The sequence below is a fragment of the Pristiophorus japonicus genome, chromosome 3, assembly GCF_044704955.1.
Source record: "Pristiophorus japonicus isolate sPriJap1 chromosome 3, sPriJap1.hap1, whole genome shotgun sequence".
NCBI classification, from domain to species: Eukaryota; Metazoa; Chordata; class Chondrichthyes; family Pristiophoridae; genus Pristiophorus; species Pristiophorus japonicus.
The window spans coordinates 241,713,714-241,732,739 of record NC_091979.1 but is presented as its reverse complement, the minus strand read 5'-3'; the positions used below and the strand labels follow the sequence as shown (position 1 = coordinate 241,732,739).

The 19,026-nt window shown below is 47.5% G+C and overlaps 1 protein-coding gene across 2 annotated transcripts in view; it reads left to right on the top strand.

Moving 5' to 3' along the window:
* Positions 1–31: 31 nt before the first annotated feature.
* LOC139260195 (metal transporter CNNM1-like) overlaps positions 32–19,026 on the top strand; it is a 151,631-nt gene continuing 132,636 nt past the window's right edge. For both annotated transcript variants that reach the window (XM_070876469.1, XM_070876468.1), the window contains exon 1: positions 32–1,481. In XM_070876469.1, the coding sequence (XP_070732570.1) occupies positions 32–1,481 (1,450 nt within the window). The remainder of the gene's footprint in view (positions 1,482–19,026) is intronic.

The window sequence follows — 19,026 nt, the reverse complement described above, 5'->3', positions numbered from 1 at the left end:
GCCAGCGCGCAGGCGCACTCGCCTCAGCAATATGGCGGCGCCGTACAGCCGGCCATCGTTGGCCGTTTACCTGTGGCTGTGGAGCGGGTTGGCGGCGGGGCAGACGGCTTGGCAGCCGCCGCCGACCACCGAGCTGCTGAGCATGCGGCCCGACAGCACGTCGGCGGGCGGCGTGTACCTGGAAGGTGGCCTGCTGAAGGTGGCGGAGGGGACGCGCTTCAAGCTGCGACTGTACGGCAGCGGGCTGCAGCGCAGCGGGTTGCTTGGCGACGGAGGAGTAGACGGCGGCGGGGCGGCAGGGCCAGCAAGCCGCGGCCTGTCGTTCATCGAGATGAGCGGCGGCCTGGTGGACACGGCGGGTGGGGGGCGCGGTCACCACGACCACCGCCGCCGGCAGCAGGAGCTGTGTCAGCAGCCCAGCGCCGACATCGCCGTCCTGGGTTCGACGCTGAGCGAGCGCTCGGCCCTGGTGGAGCTGGAGGCGCTGTACCTGAGGAAAGGCGAGAAGATGAAGCGCTACTCGCTGTGCGCGCGGGTGGGCGGCCGGTGGGCCCGCGACTGGGTTCACTTCAGCACGCCCGACTTCCAGCTGGCCGTGGTGGAGCAAGAGCAGCGCAAATCCCTGCGCCTGCAGGTGCTGATCACCGTCCTCTTCGTCTGCCTCTCCTCGCTCTTCAGCGGCCTCAACATCAGCCTGATGGCGCTCGACCCGGTGGAGCTGCGGGTCATCCAGAACAGCGGCACGGCCAAGGAGAAGGAGTACTCTGAACGCATCGAGTCGGTGCGCAAGCACGGCAACTACCTGCTCTGCACGCTGATACTGGGCGACGTGCTGATGAACTGCTCGCTGGCGGTGTGGCTGTGCGAGATCTTCCACAGCACCTGGCTGACCATCCTGGTCTGCACCGGCTGCATCTTCTTCGTCGGCGAGATCATCCCGCACGCCGTCTGCTCGCGGCACGGCCTGGCGCTGGCTTCTAAGACCATCTGGGTGACCAAGTTCTTCATGATCGTCACCTTCCCGGCCTCCTACCCAATCAGCAAGCTCCTGGACGTGATCCTGCACCAGCAGATCAGCAATTTCTACAGCCGGGAGAAGCTGGTCCAGATGCTCCGGGCGACGGATCCCTACAACGACCTAGTGAAAGAGGAGCTCAACATCATCGAGGGAGCCCTCGAGCTCCGGACCAAGACGGTGGAGGACGTCCTGACCCCTCTGAGCGATTGCTTTATGTTGAACTCCGAGGCCATACTGGATTTCGGCACGATGTCGGATATCATGCGGAGTGGCTACACGAGGATTCCTGTTTATCAAAACGAGCGCTCAAACATTGTTCACATACTTTACGTGAAAGACCTGGCGTTTGTGGACCCCGATGACGACATGCCTTTAGCAACGATGACCAAGTTTTACAACTATCCACTGCATTGCGTGTTCAATGACGCAAAACTGGATGCGGTGCTGGAAGAATTTAAAAAAGGTGAGGCTGTACATCTAGAAGTAGTTTAGAATTTGAGTAGCTTCACTTTCAAAACGATTATTGAACGTGGCAGTTGTTTTAGCCTGTTGGATTATTATTTTGGAATTGGATATATACTTGAAAAGGAACAATTTGCAGGGCTACAGGGAAAGAGCGGGACTAATTGGATTGCTCTTTCAAAAAGCCTCCTTTGGTGCTATAAGATTCCAAGTCGATTTTGTGGACATTCAGCAAAAACTTGCTTGTTCACCACTGTAGAAACCCACTAGAAATTAAAAGATACAGCGTTTGCTGTCCAGGGTCAATTTTACATTGCTGTGTGAAATAATGGCTTTGTTTGACTTGCCTACATTCCTCAGATGTTATTGCAGTAACATGACTGACAGCTGAGTTTCCAAGTCAGCTGGTGCCCAGAGAAGAGTTTGACTGAGGATGGGACATGTTGTCACGCGGGGTTCCAACAAGTGTGCTCATGCTCGATATTTGAAATTGTACTAGCAACTGTCTGAGGCTGAAGTAGGCATTTCACAACCTTGGTGTCATGTTTGACCCCGAGATGAGATTCTGACCACGTATTTGCTCCATCACCAAAACCCCCGATTTCCACCTCGGTAACATCACCCGACTCCGCCCCGTCTCAGCTCATCTGCTGAAACCCTTGTCCGTGCCTTTGTAACCTCCGGACTTGACTTTTTTTTTCGTGTGCAGTCTGTGTGGTGAAGGTACTCTCACATTGAGCCACACGATGAAGGAATGGTTATATACTTCCAAGTCAGGATGGTGTGTGACTTGGAGGGTAACGTTAAGGTGGTGGTGTTCCCATGCACTTGCTGCCCTTGTCCTTCTAGGTGGTAGTGGTCGTGAGTTTGGGAGGTGCTGCCGAAGAAGCCTTGACTAGTTGCTGCAGTGCATCTTATAGTTGGTACACACTGCAGCCATGGTATGCCGGTGATGGAGTGAATGTATGTTTAAGGGGTGCCTAGTAGATGGTGGAAAGGCTTTGGGAAGTCAGGAGGTGAGACACTCTGACCTCTTGTTGTCAGTGTTTGTGGCTGGTCTAGCTAAGTTTCTGGTCAATGGTGACCCCCCCCCCCCCCCCCCAGGATGTTGATGGGGGATTTGGTGATTTTAATGCCATTGAATGTCAAGGGGCAGTGGTTAGAATCTCGCTTGTTGGAGATAGTCATTGCCTGGCACCTGTGTGGCGCAAATGTTACTTGCCACTTATCAGCCCAAGTCTGAATGTCGTCCAGATCTTGCCACATGCGGGCATGGCGTGCTCCATTATCTGAGGAGTTTCGAATGGCACTGAACACTAGAGTCATCAGCGAACATCCCCACTTCTGACCTTATGATTGATAAAAGTTCCGAATTGGGGAAAAGCTCATTGTACTAAGTTAAGGAGTGATTTGACCATAGTGGACTGGAAACAGCTACTTGTGGGTAAATTAGTGTCGGAACAGTGGGAGGCATTCAAGAAGGAGATCCGGAAAGCTCAGGCCATACATGTGCCCATAAAGAAAAAGGCTGGGAAAAATAATTCGAGCCCCCTGGATGTCTAGGGACTTATAGGGGAGGATTAAGAAAAAAAGGGATGCTTATGTCGTATACCAACGGCTAAATACTATAGAATCTTTAGTGGAATATAGAAAGTTAAGAGGCAAAATTAAAAGGATATTAGGAATGCTAAGAGAGAGCACGAGAAATTCTTGGCCATTAAAATTAAGGAAAACTCTTAACATATTTATAGAACATCTTAAGAGTAAGAGGGTAACTAAAGAAAGGGTAGGGCCTATTAGAGACCATGAGGGTAATCTTTGTGTGGAAGTGGAAGATGTTGGTGCGGGTCTTAATGAATACTTTGCATCTTTTCACAAAGGAAAGGGGCAATGCAGATACTGCTATCGTGGAGAAGTGTGATATTCTGGATGAAATAAATATAGTGAGAGGGGAAGTATTAAGGAGTTTAGCAGCTTTGAAAGTAGATAAGTCCCCAGGCCCAGATGAAAGACATCCCAGGTTGAGCGAAGTAAAAGAGGAAGTCGGAGGATTAGAGGACTACTAATGTAGTATACTTGTTTAAGAAGGGAGAAAGGAATAGGCCGAGTAATTACAGGCCTGTCAGCCTAACCTCAGTGGTGGGAAAATTATTGAAAAAATTCCTGAATGACCAGATAAATCTACATTTGGCAAGGCAAGGATTAATTAGGGACAGTCAGCACGGATTTGCTAAGGGACGATCGTGTTTGACTAACCTGATTGAATTTTTTGAGGAGGTAACTAAGAGGGTTGGTGAGAGCAGTGTGTACGATATAGTATATATGGACTTTAGCAAGGCTTTTGATAAGGTCCCACATGGTAGTAAGGTCCCACAGGAGGGCAGGTATTACTACAGCCCTGTAGATCTTGAGCTTGGTGGCAGTTTTGAGGGCCTGGGCTTCAAACACACTTTTCCTCAGATGGCCGAAGGCTGCACTGGCACACTGGAGGTGGTGTTGGATCTCGTCTATGCCTGCTATTGTTAAGAGGCTCCTGAGATATGGGAAGTGGTCCACTGTGTCCAGGGCTGCGCCGTGGATCTTGATGACTGGGGGACAGTGCTGTGCGGTGAGGACAGGCTGGTGGAGGACCTTTGTATTACAGATGTTTAGCGTAAGGCCCATGCTTTCATACGCCTCAGTAAATACGTCGACTATGTTCTGGAGTTCAGCCTCTGTGCGCAGATGCAGGTGTTGTCCGCATACTGTAGCTTGACGACAGAGGTTGGGGTGGTCTTGGATCTGGCCTGGAGACAGTGCAGGTTGACCAGGTTCCCACTAGTTCTGTAGTTTAGTTCAGTTCCACTCAAGCGGGGAGCTTGTTGACTGTGAGGTGGAGCATGGCGGCAAGAAAGATTAAGAGGGTTGGGGCGATGACTCAGCCCTGTTTGACCCCGGTCCGGACGTGGATTGAGTCTGTGATGGATCCGTTGATAAGGATCACGGCCTGCATGTCGTCGTGGAGCAGGCGAAGGATGGTGACGAACTTTTGGGGGCATCCGAAACGGAGAAGGACTCTCCATACACCCACGCGGGATGGCTCAGAGACATGGACCATGTACAGCAGACACCAAGTTGCTGAAAAAATATCACCAATGATGTCTCCGCAAGATCCTACAAATCCCCTGGGAGGACAGGCGCACCAACATCAGCAACCTCATCCAGGCTAACATCCACAGCATTGAAGCACTGACCACACTCGATCAGCTCCGCTGGGCAGGCCACATAGTTCGCATGCCAGACACGAGACTCCCAAAGCAAGTGCTCTACTTTGTGCTCCTTCATGGCAAACGAGCCAAAGGTGGGCAGTGGAAACGCTACAGGGACACCCTCAAAGCCTCCCTGATAGTGGGGATGTCGCACTCTGACACCTGGGAGTCCCTGGCCCAAGACCACCCTAAATGGAAGACGTGCATTCGAGAGGGCGCTGAGCACCTCGAGTCTCGACGTCGAGCGCAGGCAGCGGAAAGAGCATGCGTCAAACCAGTCCCACCCACCCCTTTCCTCAACGACTATCTGTCTTACTTGTGACAGAGTCTGTGGCTCTCGTATTGGACTGTTCAGTCACCAAAGAACTCACTTCAGGAGTGAAAGCAAGTCTCCCTCGATTCTGAGGGACTGCCTATGATGATGATGACGTGGTAGACTGGTCAAGAAGATTAAAGCCCATGGGATCCAGGGCAAAATGGCAAGTTGGATCCAAAATTGGCTTGGAGGTAGGAAGCAAAGGGTAATATTTTTGTGGCTGGAAGGATGTTTCCAGTGAGGTTGCACAGGGCTCAGTACTGGGTCCCTTGCCTTTTGTGGTATATATCAACGATTTAGATTTGAACACAGGGAGTGTGATTAAGAAGTTTGTAGGCGACACTACAATTGGCTGTGTGGTTGATAATGAAGAGGAAAGGCATAGGCTGCAGGAGGATATCAATCTACTGGGCAGGTGGGCAGAGCAGTGTCAAATGGAATTTAATTCAGAAGTGTGAGGTGATGCACTTTGGGAGGGCTAATAAGGAAAGGGTATACACATTAAGCAGTAGGCCACTTAATAGTGTAGATGAACAAAGGGACCTTGGAGTGCTTGTCCACAAATCCCTGAAAGTAGGTGGTCAGGTGGTTAAGAAGGCATACAAAATGTTTTCCTTTATTGGCCGAGGCATAGAATATAAGAGCAGGGAGGTTATGCTTAAATTGTATAATACTTTGGTTAGGCCACAGCTGGAGTACTGTGTGCAGTTCTGGTCGCTGTATTATAGGAAGGATGTGATTGCAGAGGAGATTTACTAGGATGCTTCCTGGAATGGAGAATCTTAGTTATGAGGACAGATTGGATAGGCTGAGTTTGTTCTCAGTAGAACAGAGGTGGTTGAGAGGAGACCTCATTGAGGTGTACAAAATAGAGGGGCCTGGACATAGTGAATAGTAAGGGCCTATTTCCATTGGTGGAGGGGTCTATTATGAGGGGGCATAGCGTTAAGGTGGTTGGTGGAAAGTTAAGAGGGGATTTGAGGGGGGGGGCGGGGGCTTCTTTACGCAGAGGGTTGTGGGGATCTGGAACTCGCTGCCTGGATGATTGGGAGATGCAGAAACCCTCGCCACTTAAGAGATGGTTTGGTGGGCACTTAAAGTGCCGTAACCTGCAGGGTTATGAACCTAGAGCTGGTAATTGGGATTAGACTGGATAACGTTTTGTTGGACGGCGCAGATAAGAACATAAGAATTAGGAACAGGAGTAGGCCATCTAGCCCCTCGAGCCTGCTCCGCCATTCAACAAGATCATGGCTGATCTGGCCGTGGACTCAGCTCCACTTACCCGCCTGCTCCCCATAACCCTTAATTCCCTTATTGGTTAAAAATCTATCTATCTGTGATTTAAATACATTCAATGAGCTAGCCTCAACTGCTCCCCTGTGCAGAGAATTTCACAGATTCACAACCCTCAGAGAAGAAATTCCTTCTCAACTCGGTTTTAAATTGGCTCCCCCGTATTTTGAGGCTGTGCCCCCTAGTTCTAGCCTCCCGACCAGTGGAAACAACCTCTCTGCCTCTATCTTGTCTATCCCTTTCATTATTTTAAATGTTTCTATAAGATCACCCCTCATCCTTCTGAACTCCAATGAGTAAAGACCCAGTCTACTCAATCTATCATAAGGTAACCCCCTCATCTCCGGAATCAGCCTAGTGAATCGTCTCGCTACCCCCTCCAAAGCTAGTATATCCTTCCTTGAGTAAGGTGACCAAAACTGCACGCAATACTCCAGGTGCGGCCTCACCAATATTCTATACAGTTGCAGCAGGACCTCCCTGCTTTTGTACTCCATCCCTCTCGCAATGAAGGCCAACATTCCATTCGCCTTCCTGATTACCTGCTGTACCTGCAAACTAACTTTTTGGGATTCATGCACAAGGACTCCCAGGTCCCTCTGCACCGCAGCATGTTGTAATTTCTCCCCATTCAAATAATATTCCCTTTTACTGTTTTTTTTTTTCCCAAGGTGGATGACCTCACATTTTCCGACATTGTATTCCATTTTCCAAACCTTAGCCCATTCGCTTAACCTATCTAAATCTCTTTGCAGCCTCTGTCCTCTACACAACCTGCTTTCCCACTAATCTTTGTGTCATCTGCAAATTTTGTTACACTACACTCTGTCCCCTCTTCCAGGTCATCTATGTATATTGTAAACAGTTGTGGTCCCAGCACCGATCCCTGTGGCACACCAGTAACCACCGATTTCCAACCCAAAAAGGACCCAATTATCCCGACTCTCTGCTTTCTGTTAGCTAGCCAATTCGCTATCCATGCTAATACATTTCCTCTGACTCCGCGTACCTTTATCTTCTGCAGTAACCTTTTGTGTGGCACCTTATCGAATGCCCTTTGGAAATCTAAATACACCACATCCATCGGTACACCTCTATCCACCATGCTCATTTATATCCTCAAAGAATTCCAGTAAAATAGTTAAACATGATTTCCCCTTCATGAATCCATGTTGCGTCTGCTTGATTGCACTATTCCTATCTAGATGTCCCGCTATTTCTTCCTTAATGATAGCTTCAAGCATTTTCCCCACGACAGATGTTAAACTAACCAGCCTATAGTTACCTGCCTTTTGTCTGCCCCCTTTTTTTAAACAGAGGCATTACATTAGCTGCTTTCCAATCCCCAGAGTCCAGAGAATTTTGGTAGATTATAACAAATGCATCTGCTATAACTTCCGCCATCTCTTTTAATAGCCTGGGATGCATTTCATCAGGACCAGGGGACTTGTCTACCTTGAGATCCATTAGCCTGTCCAGCACTACCCCCCTATTGATAGTGATTATCTCAAGGTTCTCCCTTCCCACATTCCTGTGACCAGCAATTTTTGGCATGGTTTTTGTGTCTTCCACTGTGAAGACCGAAGCAAAATAATTGTTTAAGGTCTCAGCCATTTCCACATTTCCCATTATTAAATCCCCCTTCTCATCATCTAAGGGACCAACATTTACTTGAGTCACTCTTTTCCGTTTTATATCGGTAAAAACTTTTACTTTCTGTTTTTATGTTTTGCACAAGTTTATTTTCGTAATCTTATCTTTCCTTTCTTTATTGCTTTCTTAGTCATTCTTTGCTGTAGTTTAAAATTTTCCCAATCTTCTAGTTTCCCACTAACCTTGGCCACCTTATATGCATTGGTTTTTAATTCGATACTCTCCTTTATTTCCTTGGTTATCCACAGCTGGTTATCCCTTCTCTTACCGCCCTTCTTTTTCACTGGAATATATTTTTGTTGAGCACTATGAAAAAGCTCCTTAAAAGTCCTCCACTGTTCCTCAATTGTGCCACCGTTTAGTCTGTGTTCCCAGTCTACTTTAGCCAACTCTGCCCTCATCCCACTGTAGTCCCCTTTGTTTAATAGTATGCTCGTTTGAGACACTACTTCCTCACCCTCAATCTGTATTACAAATTCAACCATACTGCGATCACTCATTCCGAGAGGATCTTTTACTAGGAGATAGTTTACTATTCCTGTCTCATTACACAGGACCAGATCTAAGATAGCTAGCTCCCTTGTAGGTTCTGTAACATACTGTTCTAAGAAACAATCCTGTATGCATTCTATGAATTCCTCCTCCAGGCTACCCCGTGCGATTTGATTTGACCAATCGATATGTAGGTTAAAATCCCCCATGATTACTGCCGTTCCTTTGTCACATGCTTCCATTATTCCCTTGATTATTGTCTGCTTCACCGTGAAGTTATTATTTGGGGGCCTATAAACTATGCCCACCAATGACTTTCCCCTTCCTATCTCTAATCTCCACCCACAATGATTCAACATTTTGTTCATTCGAGCCAATATCGTCTCTCACAACTGCCCTGATATCATCCTTTATTAACAGAGCTACCCCACCTCCTTTCCCTTCTTGTCTGTCTTTCCGAATTGTCAGATACCCTTGTATGTTTAATTCCCAGTCTTGGCCACCCTGCAACCACGTTTCAGCAATGGCCACCAAATCATACCCATTTGTAATGATTTGTGCCGTCAACTCATTTACTTTGTTTCGAATGCTGTGTGCGTTTAGGTAAAGTATTTTAATACTAGTTTTTAAACCATGATTTTTAGTTTTGACCCCTCCTGCAGCCCCTTTATATTCATACATATTGTCCCTTCCTATCACCTTGTGGTTTACACTTACCCCAGTGCTACTCTGCTCTGTTGTCTCCTTCCTTTTGCATCCTTTCTTGGGGTTCTGTTCATCTGAGCTCTCACCCACTCTAACTAGCTCAGAGCCCTCTCCTGGGTTCCCATCTCCCTGCCAAGCTAGTTTAAAGCCCTCCCAACCGCACTATCAAAACCACCTGCGAGAACATTGGTCCCGTCTCTGAGGTGTAACCTGTCCGACTTGTACAGATCTCACCTACCCCTGAAGCAGTCCCAATTGTTCAGGAAACTAAAGCCCTCCCTCCTACACCAATGCCCCAGCCACGTATTTATCTGACTAGCCTTCCTATTTCTACCCTCACTAGTACGTGGCACTTGCAGTAATCCCAAGATTACCACCTTTGAGGTTCTGGCTTTCAATCTTACTCCTCGCTCCCTAAACTCAGCTTTCAGGACCTCACCCCTCTTTCTATCTATGTCATTGGTACCAATGTGGACCACAACCACTGGCTGTTCCCCTTCCCTCCCCAGAATACCCTACAGTCACATCATTGACCCTTGCACCAGGGAGGAAACACACCATCCTGATGTCACATTTGCTGCCACAGAAGCACCTATCTGCTCCCCTAACTATTGAATTTCCTATCATTATAGCCCTGCCTGTCTTCTTCCTCCCCCCTGTGCAGCTGAGCCACCCACAGTGCTGTGGACTTGGCCCTGGCTGCACTCCCCAGAGGCATCACCACCCTCACCAGTAGTCAGAATAGAGTACCGGTTGGAGAGCGGGATAGCCTCAGGGGACTCCTGCACTACCTGCCTCGCCATACTCTTGTGTGCGACGGTCACCCATTCCCTATCCTCCTGTACCCTTTTAATCTGTGGGGTGACCAACGCCTGAAATGAGCTATCCACGTACCTCTCGTTCTCTCGGATGCTCCTCAGTGCCTCCGGTCCTCGCTCAAGCTCCAAGACTCAGCGCTCGAGTTGGAGGAGCTGGAGACACTTTCTGCACGTGGTCATCCCCATTGCAGGAAGCATCCAGGAATTCCCACATGGCACAGATGTTGCATTCCGTTTGAACGAGCTGCCCTGCCATCCCACTAGTTACCCTTAAATTACCCAGCAAAAACACTGACTCCCACTACACACACTAAACAGCTATTTAGTAATTTATCCTCTTATCTATTAGAACACAAAATCAAAGAGCTATACTCACCAGCCGATCAGCCAACCACTTACCAGCTTGGCTGTGACGTCACTTTTTGATTTCTTGTCCCTCCTCCCCGCACTGCTCGCTCACCGACTGCCGCTGGACTTTGTAGGCGCTGATCCTGGACTGCCGCTGATGCTGCTCCTCCCCGCACTCTGATGTCACCTCTCGATTTCTCACCCCTCTATCTTTGTTTACAGCTGGTCTCTGGGCCTCTGTCTCCTACTCTTGCTCTCCTTATCAGCTGCTCTAGTGTCAGCACTGGTGGGAAAAACATGACAAAACAGCACCTGCCACCTCCGCTTGCCCAAACTCTGTGCTCTGCACGAGCTACTCTTTTTAAACTGTATCTAGGTCAGATGACTCACTACTGGTCAGTCGTTTATAGAACTGGTTTTAACTAGCTGCTAATTGCCTTCTACTGGAGAGTTACCTTGTTTTTCTCTGCCTAAACCTGAAAGAATCCCAACTATTTAATTTTTCCCCTTTAAGTTAAACTGCTACTTACTGAGAAGCTACTGGCAATTGCTACTAACAATTTACTTCAGCCTCCAATTGGTTTAAAGAGAATAACCCTTAAAACTCACCCACTTACCAAACTCACAAATGCCACTCTATGCTGCTGCACTCCGTGCTCTGCACAAGCTATAATGGTAAGTGCTGCAGGGAATTGAATACGGCCAGGGTGATCTCCTGGACTAGTTTCGATCACCTGGATGGGATGGAGAGGAATTTTCCCAGATTTTTTTCTCCCTAAAATGGCCTGGGTTTTTATCTGGTTTTTGCCTCTCCCAGGAGATCACATAGCTCCGGTTGGGGTGGAGTGTAAAATGTTTCAGTATAAGGGATGTCGCAGTTGTGTGAGGTAGACTGGTTGGGCTTGATGCTCTTTGTCTTTCTGTCATTGTTCATAGGTTTATATGTAACCTTTAGGGCTGATGACCAAGGGCTGTGCGGCTCTTTGTCGGCCGGCGTGGACACGATGGGCCGAAATGGCGGCCTCCTGCGCTGTAAATTTCTATATTTCTTTCTATGAAGCAGCTGAAGGTGGTTGGGCCTAGGTCACTGCCCTGAGGAACTCCTGCAGCGATGTCCTGGGGCTGTGATGATTGACCTCTAACCACCACAACCATCTTCTTTTGTGCTAGGTATGACTCCAGCAAGTGGAGAGTTTGCCCCCTGATTTCCATTGACTTCAGTTTTACTCGGGCTCCTTGATGCCACACTCTGTTAAATTCTGCCTTGATGTCAAGGGCTGTCATTCTCACTTCACCTCTGGAATTCAGCTCTTTTGTGCATGTTTGGACCAAGGCTGTAATGTGGTCTGGAGCTGAGTGGTCCTGGTGGATCCTAAACTGAGCATCGGTGAGCAGGTTATTGGTGAGTGAGTGCCACCTGATAACACTGTTGACGACGCCATCCATCACTTTGCTGATAATTGATGGGGTGGTAATTGGCCGGGTTGGATTTATCTTGCTTTTTGTAGATAGGATATACCTGGGCAATTTTCCACATTGTCGGGTAGACATCCATGTTGTAACTGCCCTAGAACAACTTGGCTAGAGGCGCAGCTAGTTCTGGAGCACAAGTCTTCAGCATGACAGCCAGGATGTTGTCTGGGCCCATGTATCCAGTGTGCTCAGCCGTTTCTCAATATCAAGTGGACTGAATCGAATTGGCTGAAGACTGGCTTCCATGATGGTGGGGACCTTAGGAGGAGGCTGATATGGATCATCCACTTGGATGTTTCTACATGTAAGGTAGCAGAATCAAAGATGGTCATTCGAAAAGCTGGATGAGCTGGAGTAAAAACTAAAGGGATAAACTCTAGAAGATAAGTAAGTAGGTAAGGAAGTTCCATATGGTTTAACCATAATCTTCCAAAGCACTCTTGATTCAGGAATTGTCCCTTTTTTAGATTGTAAAATTACAAATGTAACTCCATTATTTAAGAAAGGTGAGAGAGAAATCGGGCAATCCTGTTGGTCTACCATCTGTTGTGGGGAAGTGATTGGATTCTATAAATTAAGGACATAGTGACTGAGCACTTGGGGAAATTTAAGCTGATTAGAGAGAGCCAACATGGATTTGTAAAGAGTAGATCATGTGAACTATTAATTTTTTTGAGGAAGTTACTAATCATCATCATAGGCCGTCCCTCGAACGAGGATGACTTGCTTCCACGAGTTCACAGGTGTTTCGATGAAGGACCCGATGTTCCAGTTCTGAACTTCAATTGAGGGGGTGGAAGATGCCTGTGCGTGAATTTTTTTTAACGTGTGGTGACCGTTGCACACTAGCCACCGCACATGCTCGACAGAGCTAGGCTTTTATGTAGTGTCAAGGGTTAACCAGGACGACTGGAGCCCAAGCGCGCACAGTGTGGGCTGGCCCGTGCTGCCCCTAATGTAGTAGGCAAGGCAATGTCTATGGATGCACTTTATATGGACTTCCAGAACGCATTCCTAAGGTTCCACATAAGAGGATAAAATGAAAGCTCATGGAATTGAAGGCAAATTATTGACCTGGTTAGGAGATTGGTTAGACAGTAGAAGACAGAGAGTAGGCATAACAGGTATGTACTTGAATTGAAAGCAAGTGACCAGTGATAACAAAAACAGAAAACACTTCCAGCAGGTCAGGCAGCATCTGTGGAGAGAGAAACAGAGTTAATGTTTCAGGTCGATGACCTTTCCCAGTGACCATTGGTGTCCCAAGAGGATCTGTGCTGGGGCCTCAACTATTCCCTGTATTAATGACTAAATAACACAATAGAGAACCATATAGAAACATAGAAAATAGGTGCAGGAGCAGGCCATTCGGCCCTTCGAGCCTACACCACCATTTAATATGATCATGGCTGATCATGCAACTTCAGTACCCCACCCCTGCCTTCTCTCCATATCCCTTTAGCCGTAAGGGCCACATCCCTTTTGAATATGTCCAACGAAACTGGTCTCAACAACTTCTATGGCAGAGAATTCCACAGGTTTACAACTCTCTGGGTGAAAAAGTTTCTCCTCATTTCGGTCCTATATGGCTTACCCCTTATCTTTAAACTGTGACCCCTGGTTCTGGACTTCCCCAACATTGGGAACATTCTTCCTGCATCTAACCTGTCCAGCCCCGTCAGAATTTTATAAGTTTCTATGAGATCCCCTCTCTTTTTTTTCTAAATAAGCCTAGCCGATCCAGTCTTTCCTCATATGTCAGTCCTGCCATCCCAGGAATCAGTCTGGTGAACCTTCGCTGCAATCCCTGAATAGCAAGCACGTCTTTCCTCAGATTAGGAGACCAAAACTGCATACAATACTCAAGGTGGGGTCTCACCAAGGCCCTGTACAACTGCAATAAGACCTCCCTGCTCCTATACTCAAATCCCCTAGCTATGAAGGCCAGCATGCCATTTGCTTTCTTTACTGCCTGCTGCACCTGCATGTCTACCTTCAATGACTGATGTACCATGACATCCAGGTCTCGTTGCACCTCCTCCCCTTTTACAAATCTGTCACCATTCAGATAATCTGCTTTTCTGTTTTTGCAACCAAAGTGGATAATCTCACATTTATCCACATTATACTGCATCTGCCATACATTTGCCCATTCACCTAACCTGTCCAAGTCCCCCCTGCAACCTCTTAGCATCCTCCTCACAGCTCGCACTGCCACCCAGCTTAGTGTCATCTGCAAACTTGGAGATATTACATTCAATTCTTTCGTCTAAATCATTAATGTATATTGTAAAAAGCTGGGGTCCCAGCACTGAACCCTGCGGCACCCCACTAGTCACTGCCTGCCATTCTGAAAAGGACCCGTTTATTCCCACTGTTTGCTTCCTGTCTGCCAGTTCTCTATTCACTTCAATACATTACCCCTAATACTATGTGCCTTAATTTTGCATGCTAATCTCTTGTGTGTGACCTTGTCAAAAGCCTTTTGAAAGTCCAAATACACCACATCCATTGATTCTCCCTTATCCACTCTACTAGTTACATCCTCAAAAAACTCTAAGATTTGTCAAGCATGATTTCCCCTTCATAAATCCATGCTGACTTGGGCCGATCCTGTCTCTGCTTTCCAAATGCACTGCTATTACATCTTTAATAATTGATTCCAGCATTTTCCCCACCACCGATTTCAGGCTAACCGGTCTATAATTCCCTGTTTTCTCTCCCTCCTTTTTTAAAAAGTGGGGTTACATTAGCTACTTTCCAATCTATAGGAACTGAACCAGAATCCATGGAATGTCGGAAGATGACCACCAATACATTTACTATTTCTAGGGCCACTTCCTTAAGTACTCTGGGATGCAGACTATCAAGCCCCGGGGATTTATTGGCCTTCAATCCCATCAATTTTGCTAACACAATTTCCTGACTAAAGGATTTTCTTCAGTTCCTTCTTTTCGCAAGACCCTCTAATCCCGAGTATTTCCAGAAGGTTATTTGTGTCTTCCTTAGTGAAGACAGATCCAAAGTATTTGATCAATTGATCTGCTATATCTTTGTTCCCCATTATAAATTCACCTGATTCTGTCTGCAAAGGACCCTATGTTGGTCTTCACTAATCTTTTTCTCTTCACATATCTATAGAAGTTTTTGCAGTCAGTTTTTATGCAAGCTTCGTCTCATACTTTATTTTGCCCCTCCTAATTAGACCCCTTGTCCTCCTCTGCTGAATTCTAAATTTCTCCCAGTTCTCAAGTTTGCTGCTTTTTCTCGCCAATTTATATGCCTCTTCCTTGGATTTAACACTCCCTAATTTCCCTTGTTAGCCACAGTTGAGCCACCTTCCCCTTTTTATTTTTACTCCAGACAGGGATGTGTACAATTGTTGAAGTTCATCCATGTGATCTTTAAATGTTTGCCATTGCCTATCCACCGTCAACCCTTTAAGTATAATTCGCCAGTCTATTCTAGCCAATTCACGTCTCATACCATCGAAGATACCTTTCCTTAAGTTCCAGGACCCTAGTCTCTGAATTAACACTGTCACTCTCCATCTTAATAAAGAATTCTACCATATTATGGTCACTCTTCCCCAAGGGGCCTCGCACAACAAGATTGCTAATTAGTCCCCTCTCATTACACAGCACCCAGCTCTCTAGTTGGTTCCTCGACATATTGGTCTAGAAAGCCATCCCTAATACACTGCAGGAAATCCTCCTCCACAGCATTGCTGCCAACTTGGTTAACCCAATCTATATGTAGATTAAAGTCGCCCATGATAACTGCTGTACCTTTATTGCACGCATCCCTAATTTCTTGTTTGATGCCATCCCCAACCTCACTACCACTGTTTGGTGGTCTGTACACAACTCCCACTAGTGTTTTCTGCCCTTTGGTATTCCGCAGCTCTACCCATACAAATTCCACATCATCCAAGCTAATGTCCTTTCTGACTATTGCGTTAATTTCCTCTTTAACCAGCACCGATACCCCACCTCCTTTTTCTTTCTGTCTATCCTTCCTGAATGTTGAATACCCCTGGATGTTGAGTTCCCAGCCTTGGTCACCCTGGAGCCATGTCTCCGTAATCCCAATTATATCATAATCGTTAATAGCTGCCTGCGCAGTTAATTCATCCACCTTATTGGGCCCAAGTTTCCACATGATTTGCGCCTGATTTTTAGGAGCAACTGGTGGAGAACGGACTATCTTAGAATTCGCAATTCTCCACATTTTTTTTTCTGCAGTTCTAGTCAGGTAGAACAGTTCTACTTTGAAACAGAATTTTTTCTTCAAAAGGGGGCGTGTCCGGCCACTGACACCTGATTTGAAAGTTTCCACAGTGAAAATGTACTCCAAACTAAAGTAGAATGGAGCAAGTGAAGATTTTTGTAGAACTGAAAAAACCTGTTCTACACATTAAAAAATCAGGCGCAGATTACAAATCAGGTGTCCAGAACGAGGTGGGGGGAGGGGGGGGAAGGGAACTCATTAAATTCTACAATCAATCCTTATTTATACTTATACAAATATTATACAAATAAATCCAACCTGAATAAACATTTATAAGCAAAGAAAAGATTAAATAAACCATCTTCCTACCTCTGTGAAAGTGCTTCAGCCAGGAAGAATGGTGCAGCAAGCCTCACAAAACGAGGGAGCCGACCGAACGTGGGCGGGGGGAGGAGGGAGCCGACCGAACGTGGGCGGGGGGAGGAGGGAGCCGACCGAACGCGGGCCGGGGGGGAGGGAGCCGACCGAACGCGGGCGGGCGGGGGAGGAGGGAGCCGACCGAACGCGGGCGAGGGGGGGGAGGAGGGAGCCAACGAACGCGGGGGGGGGGAGGGAAGGGAAGGGAGCCGACGAACGCGGGGGGGGGGGGAGGGAAGGGAAGGAAGCCGACGAACGTTGGGGGGGGCAGGGGGGAGGGAAGGGAGCCGACGAACGCGGGGGGGGGGGGGGAGGAGGGGGGGAGGGAAGGGAAGGGAGCCGACCGAACGCGGGCGGGAGGGAGGGAGCCTACCGAACGTTTGGGGGGTGGGGGGGGGGGGGTGGAGGGAAGGGAGCCGACTGAAAGCGGGCGGGAAGGAGGGAGCTGACCGATCGCGGGGGGAGGGGAGGGGAGGGAGGGAGCCAACTGAACATGGGCGGGAGGGAGGGAGCTGACTGAACGCGGGGGGGAGGGAAAGGGAATGGAGCCGTTCCAGACGGCTGGCGGGAAAGAGAGAAGGCTGCAGGAAGCCTCAGAAATTGAGGAGCCATTTCCTGACGGCAAAAGGGGGAGGTCGTCGGGAAGCGGCTGCCTCAACTTTCTGAGACTTCCTGCACCCTTCTCACTGCTACAAGAAGCCTCTGTGCTGATGGCAATGTACTTTTATTAAAAAATGTTCAAAAACTAAACAGCTACAAAGAACTACAAAAATGGCCGAGTGCCAATGTTTTTTTCACACTGAGCATGCGCGAACGCTCAACGCGCACGCGCAGCGTTGCCAGCAGGAAAAAACTAATTTAAATAGTGCCCGCCCCCTCCCACTTACAAAATCGGCGCGAGTGTAGGCTCCGCCCCCCTGGGCGCCGCGCCAAGCAGACAAGGAGCTGCAAAGCGCTCCATAATCGCTCGGTTTTTTTCCGGCGCCGTTTTAGGTGCGAAAAACGGGCACCCAGCTCGGAGGGGCACTCGTTTTTTATCATGTGGAAACTTGGGCCCATTATGAATACTCCTCGCATTGAGGCACAGAGCCTTCAGGCTTGTCTTTTTAAAACTCTTTGTCTCTTTAGAATTTTGCTGTAATGTGGCCCTTTTTGATTTTTGCCTTGGGTTTCTCTGCCTTCCACTTTTATATTCTCCTTTCTATCTTTTGCTTCTGCCCCCATTTTATTTCCCTCTGTCTCCCTGCATTGGTTCCCATCCCCCTGCCGTATTAGTTTAACCCTTCCCCAACAGTACTAGCAAACACTCCCCCTAGGACATTGGTTCCAGTCCTGCCCAGGTGCAGACCATCCGGTTTGTACTGGTCCCACCTCCCCCAGAACCGGTTCCAATGTCCCAGGAATTTGAATCCCTCCCTCTTGCACCACTCCTCAAGCCACGTGGATGCAAGGAGGAGGTTGCAAAGGGACATAGACAGACTAAGTGGTCAAAACTATGGCAGATGGAGTTCAATGTGGGAAAGAGTGTACAGGTATTCCCATGAGTTTAGAAGATGGAGGGGTTATCTAACCGAGGTATTTAAAATGACTACGGGCAGATAACAAATTATTTCCTCTGCTGAGGGACTCCAGAACAAGAGGACACATTCTGAAGAGCTAGGCCATTTACCAGTGAAATCAGAAAGCACATTTTCATACAAAGGGTAGTGGACATCTGGGTGAATTGAAATTTTCAAGACTGAGATTGATATTTTTTTTGTCAGGCAAGATTATCAAGGGATATGGAACAAAGACTGGTAAATAAGTTGAAGTATACATTTGCCATGATCTAATTAAATGATAGAACGGGCTCGAGGGGTTGAACGACCTATTCCTGTTTCAATGCTTCTGTGTAACACAAGTATAACTTATGGTACAAGCTGTTTGATATCTTTCACTGTACAAATCTTTACTACGTCAATGATGATGAATGCTGATTACAGCAGTTCAAACATAGAATCATTATGTAGATCAAAAATGAAGTTTGCACAAATGCAAACATTGAAACATCTATAGAATTCATGGATACAACCTGCTATTGTTCTTCTGCCCCCCACCTATCCCATTCAAAAAAAAAAGTAAACTTAGGACATAATAAGAACATAAGATATAGGAGCAGGAGTAGGCCATTTGGGTTATCTGATCTAGGCCTCAACTCCACTTCCCTGCCTGCTCTCCATAACCCTTGACTCCCTTATTGTTCAAAAATGTGTCTTATCTCCATCTTTAAATATATTCAATGACCCAGCCTCCACAGCTCTCTGGGGTAGAGAATTCCAAAGATTCACGACCCTCTGAGAGAAGAAACTCCTCCTCATTTCCGTTTTAAATAGGCGACCCCTTATTCTGAAACGATGCCCCCTAGTTCTAGATTCCCCCACGAGGGGAAACATCCTCTCTGCTTCTACCCTGTCCAGCCCCCTCAGAATCTTGTTTGTTTCAACTTGGGACAACAGCAGGAACCCTCTCCAAGTAAAACTTCTTATTTCCCAAACTCTCTTTTATGTCATT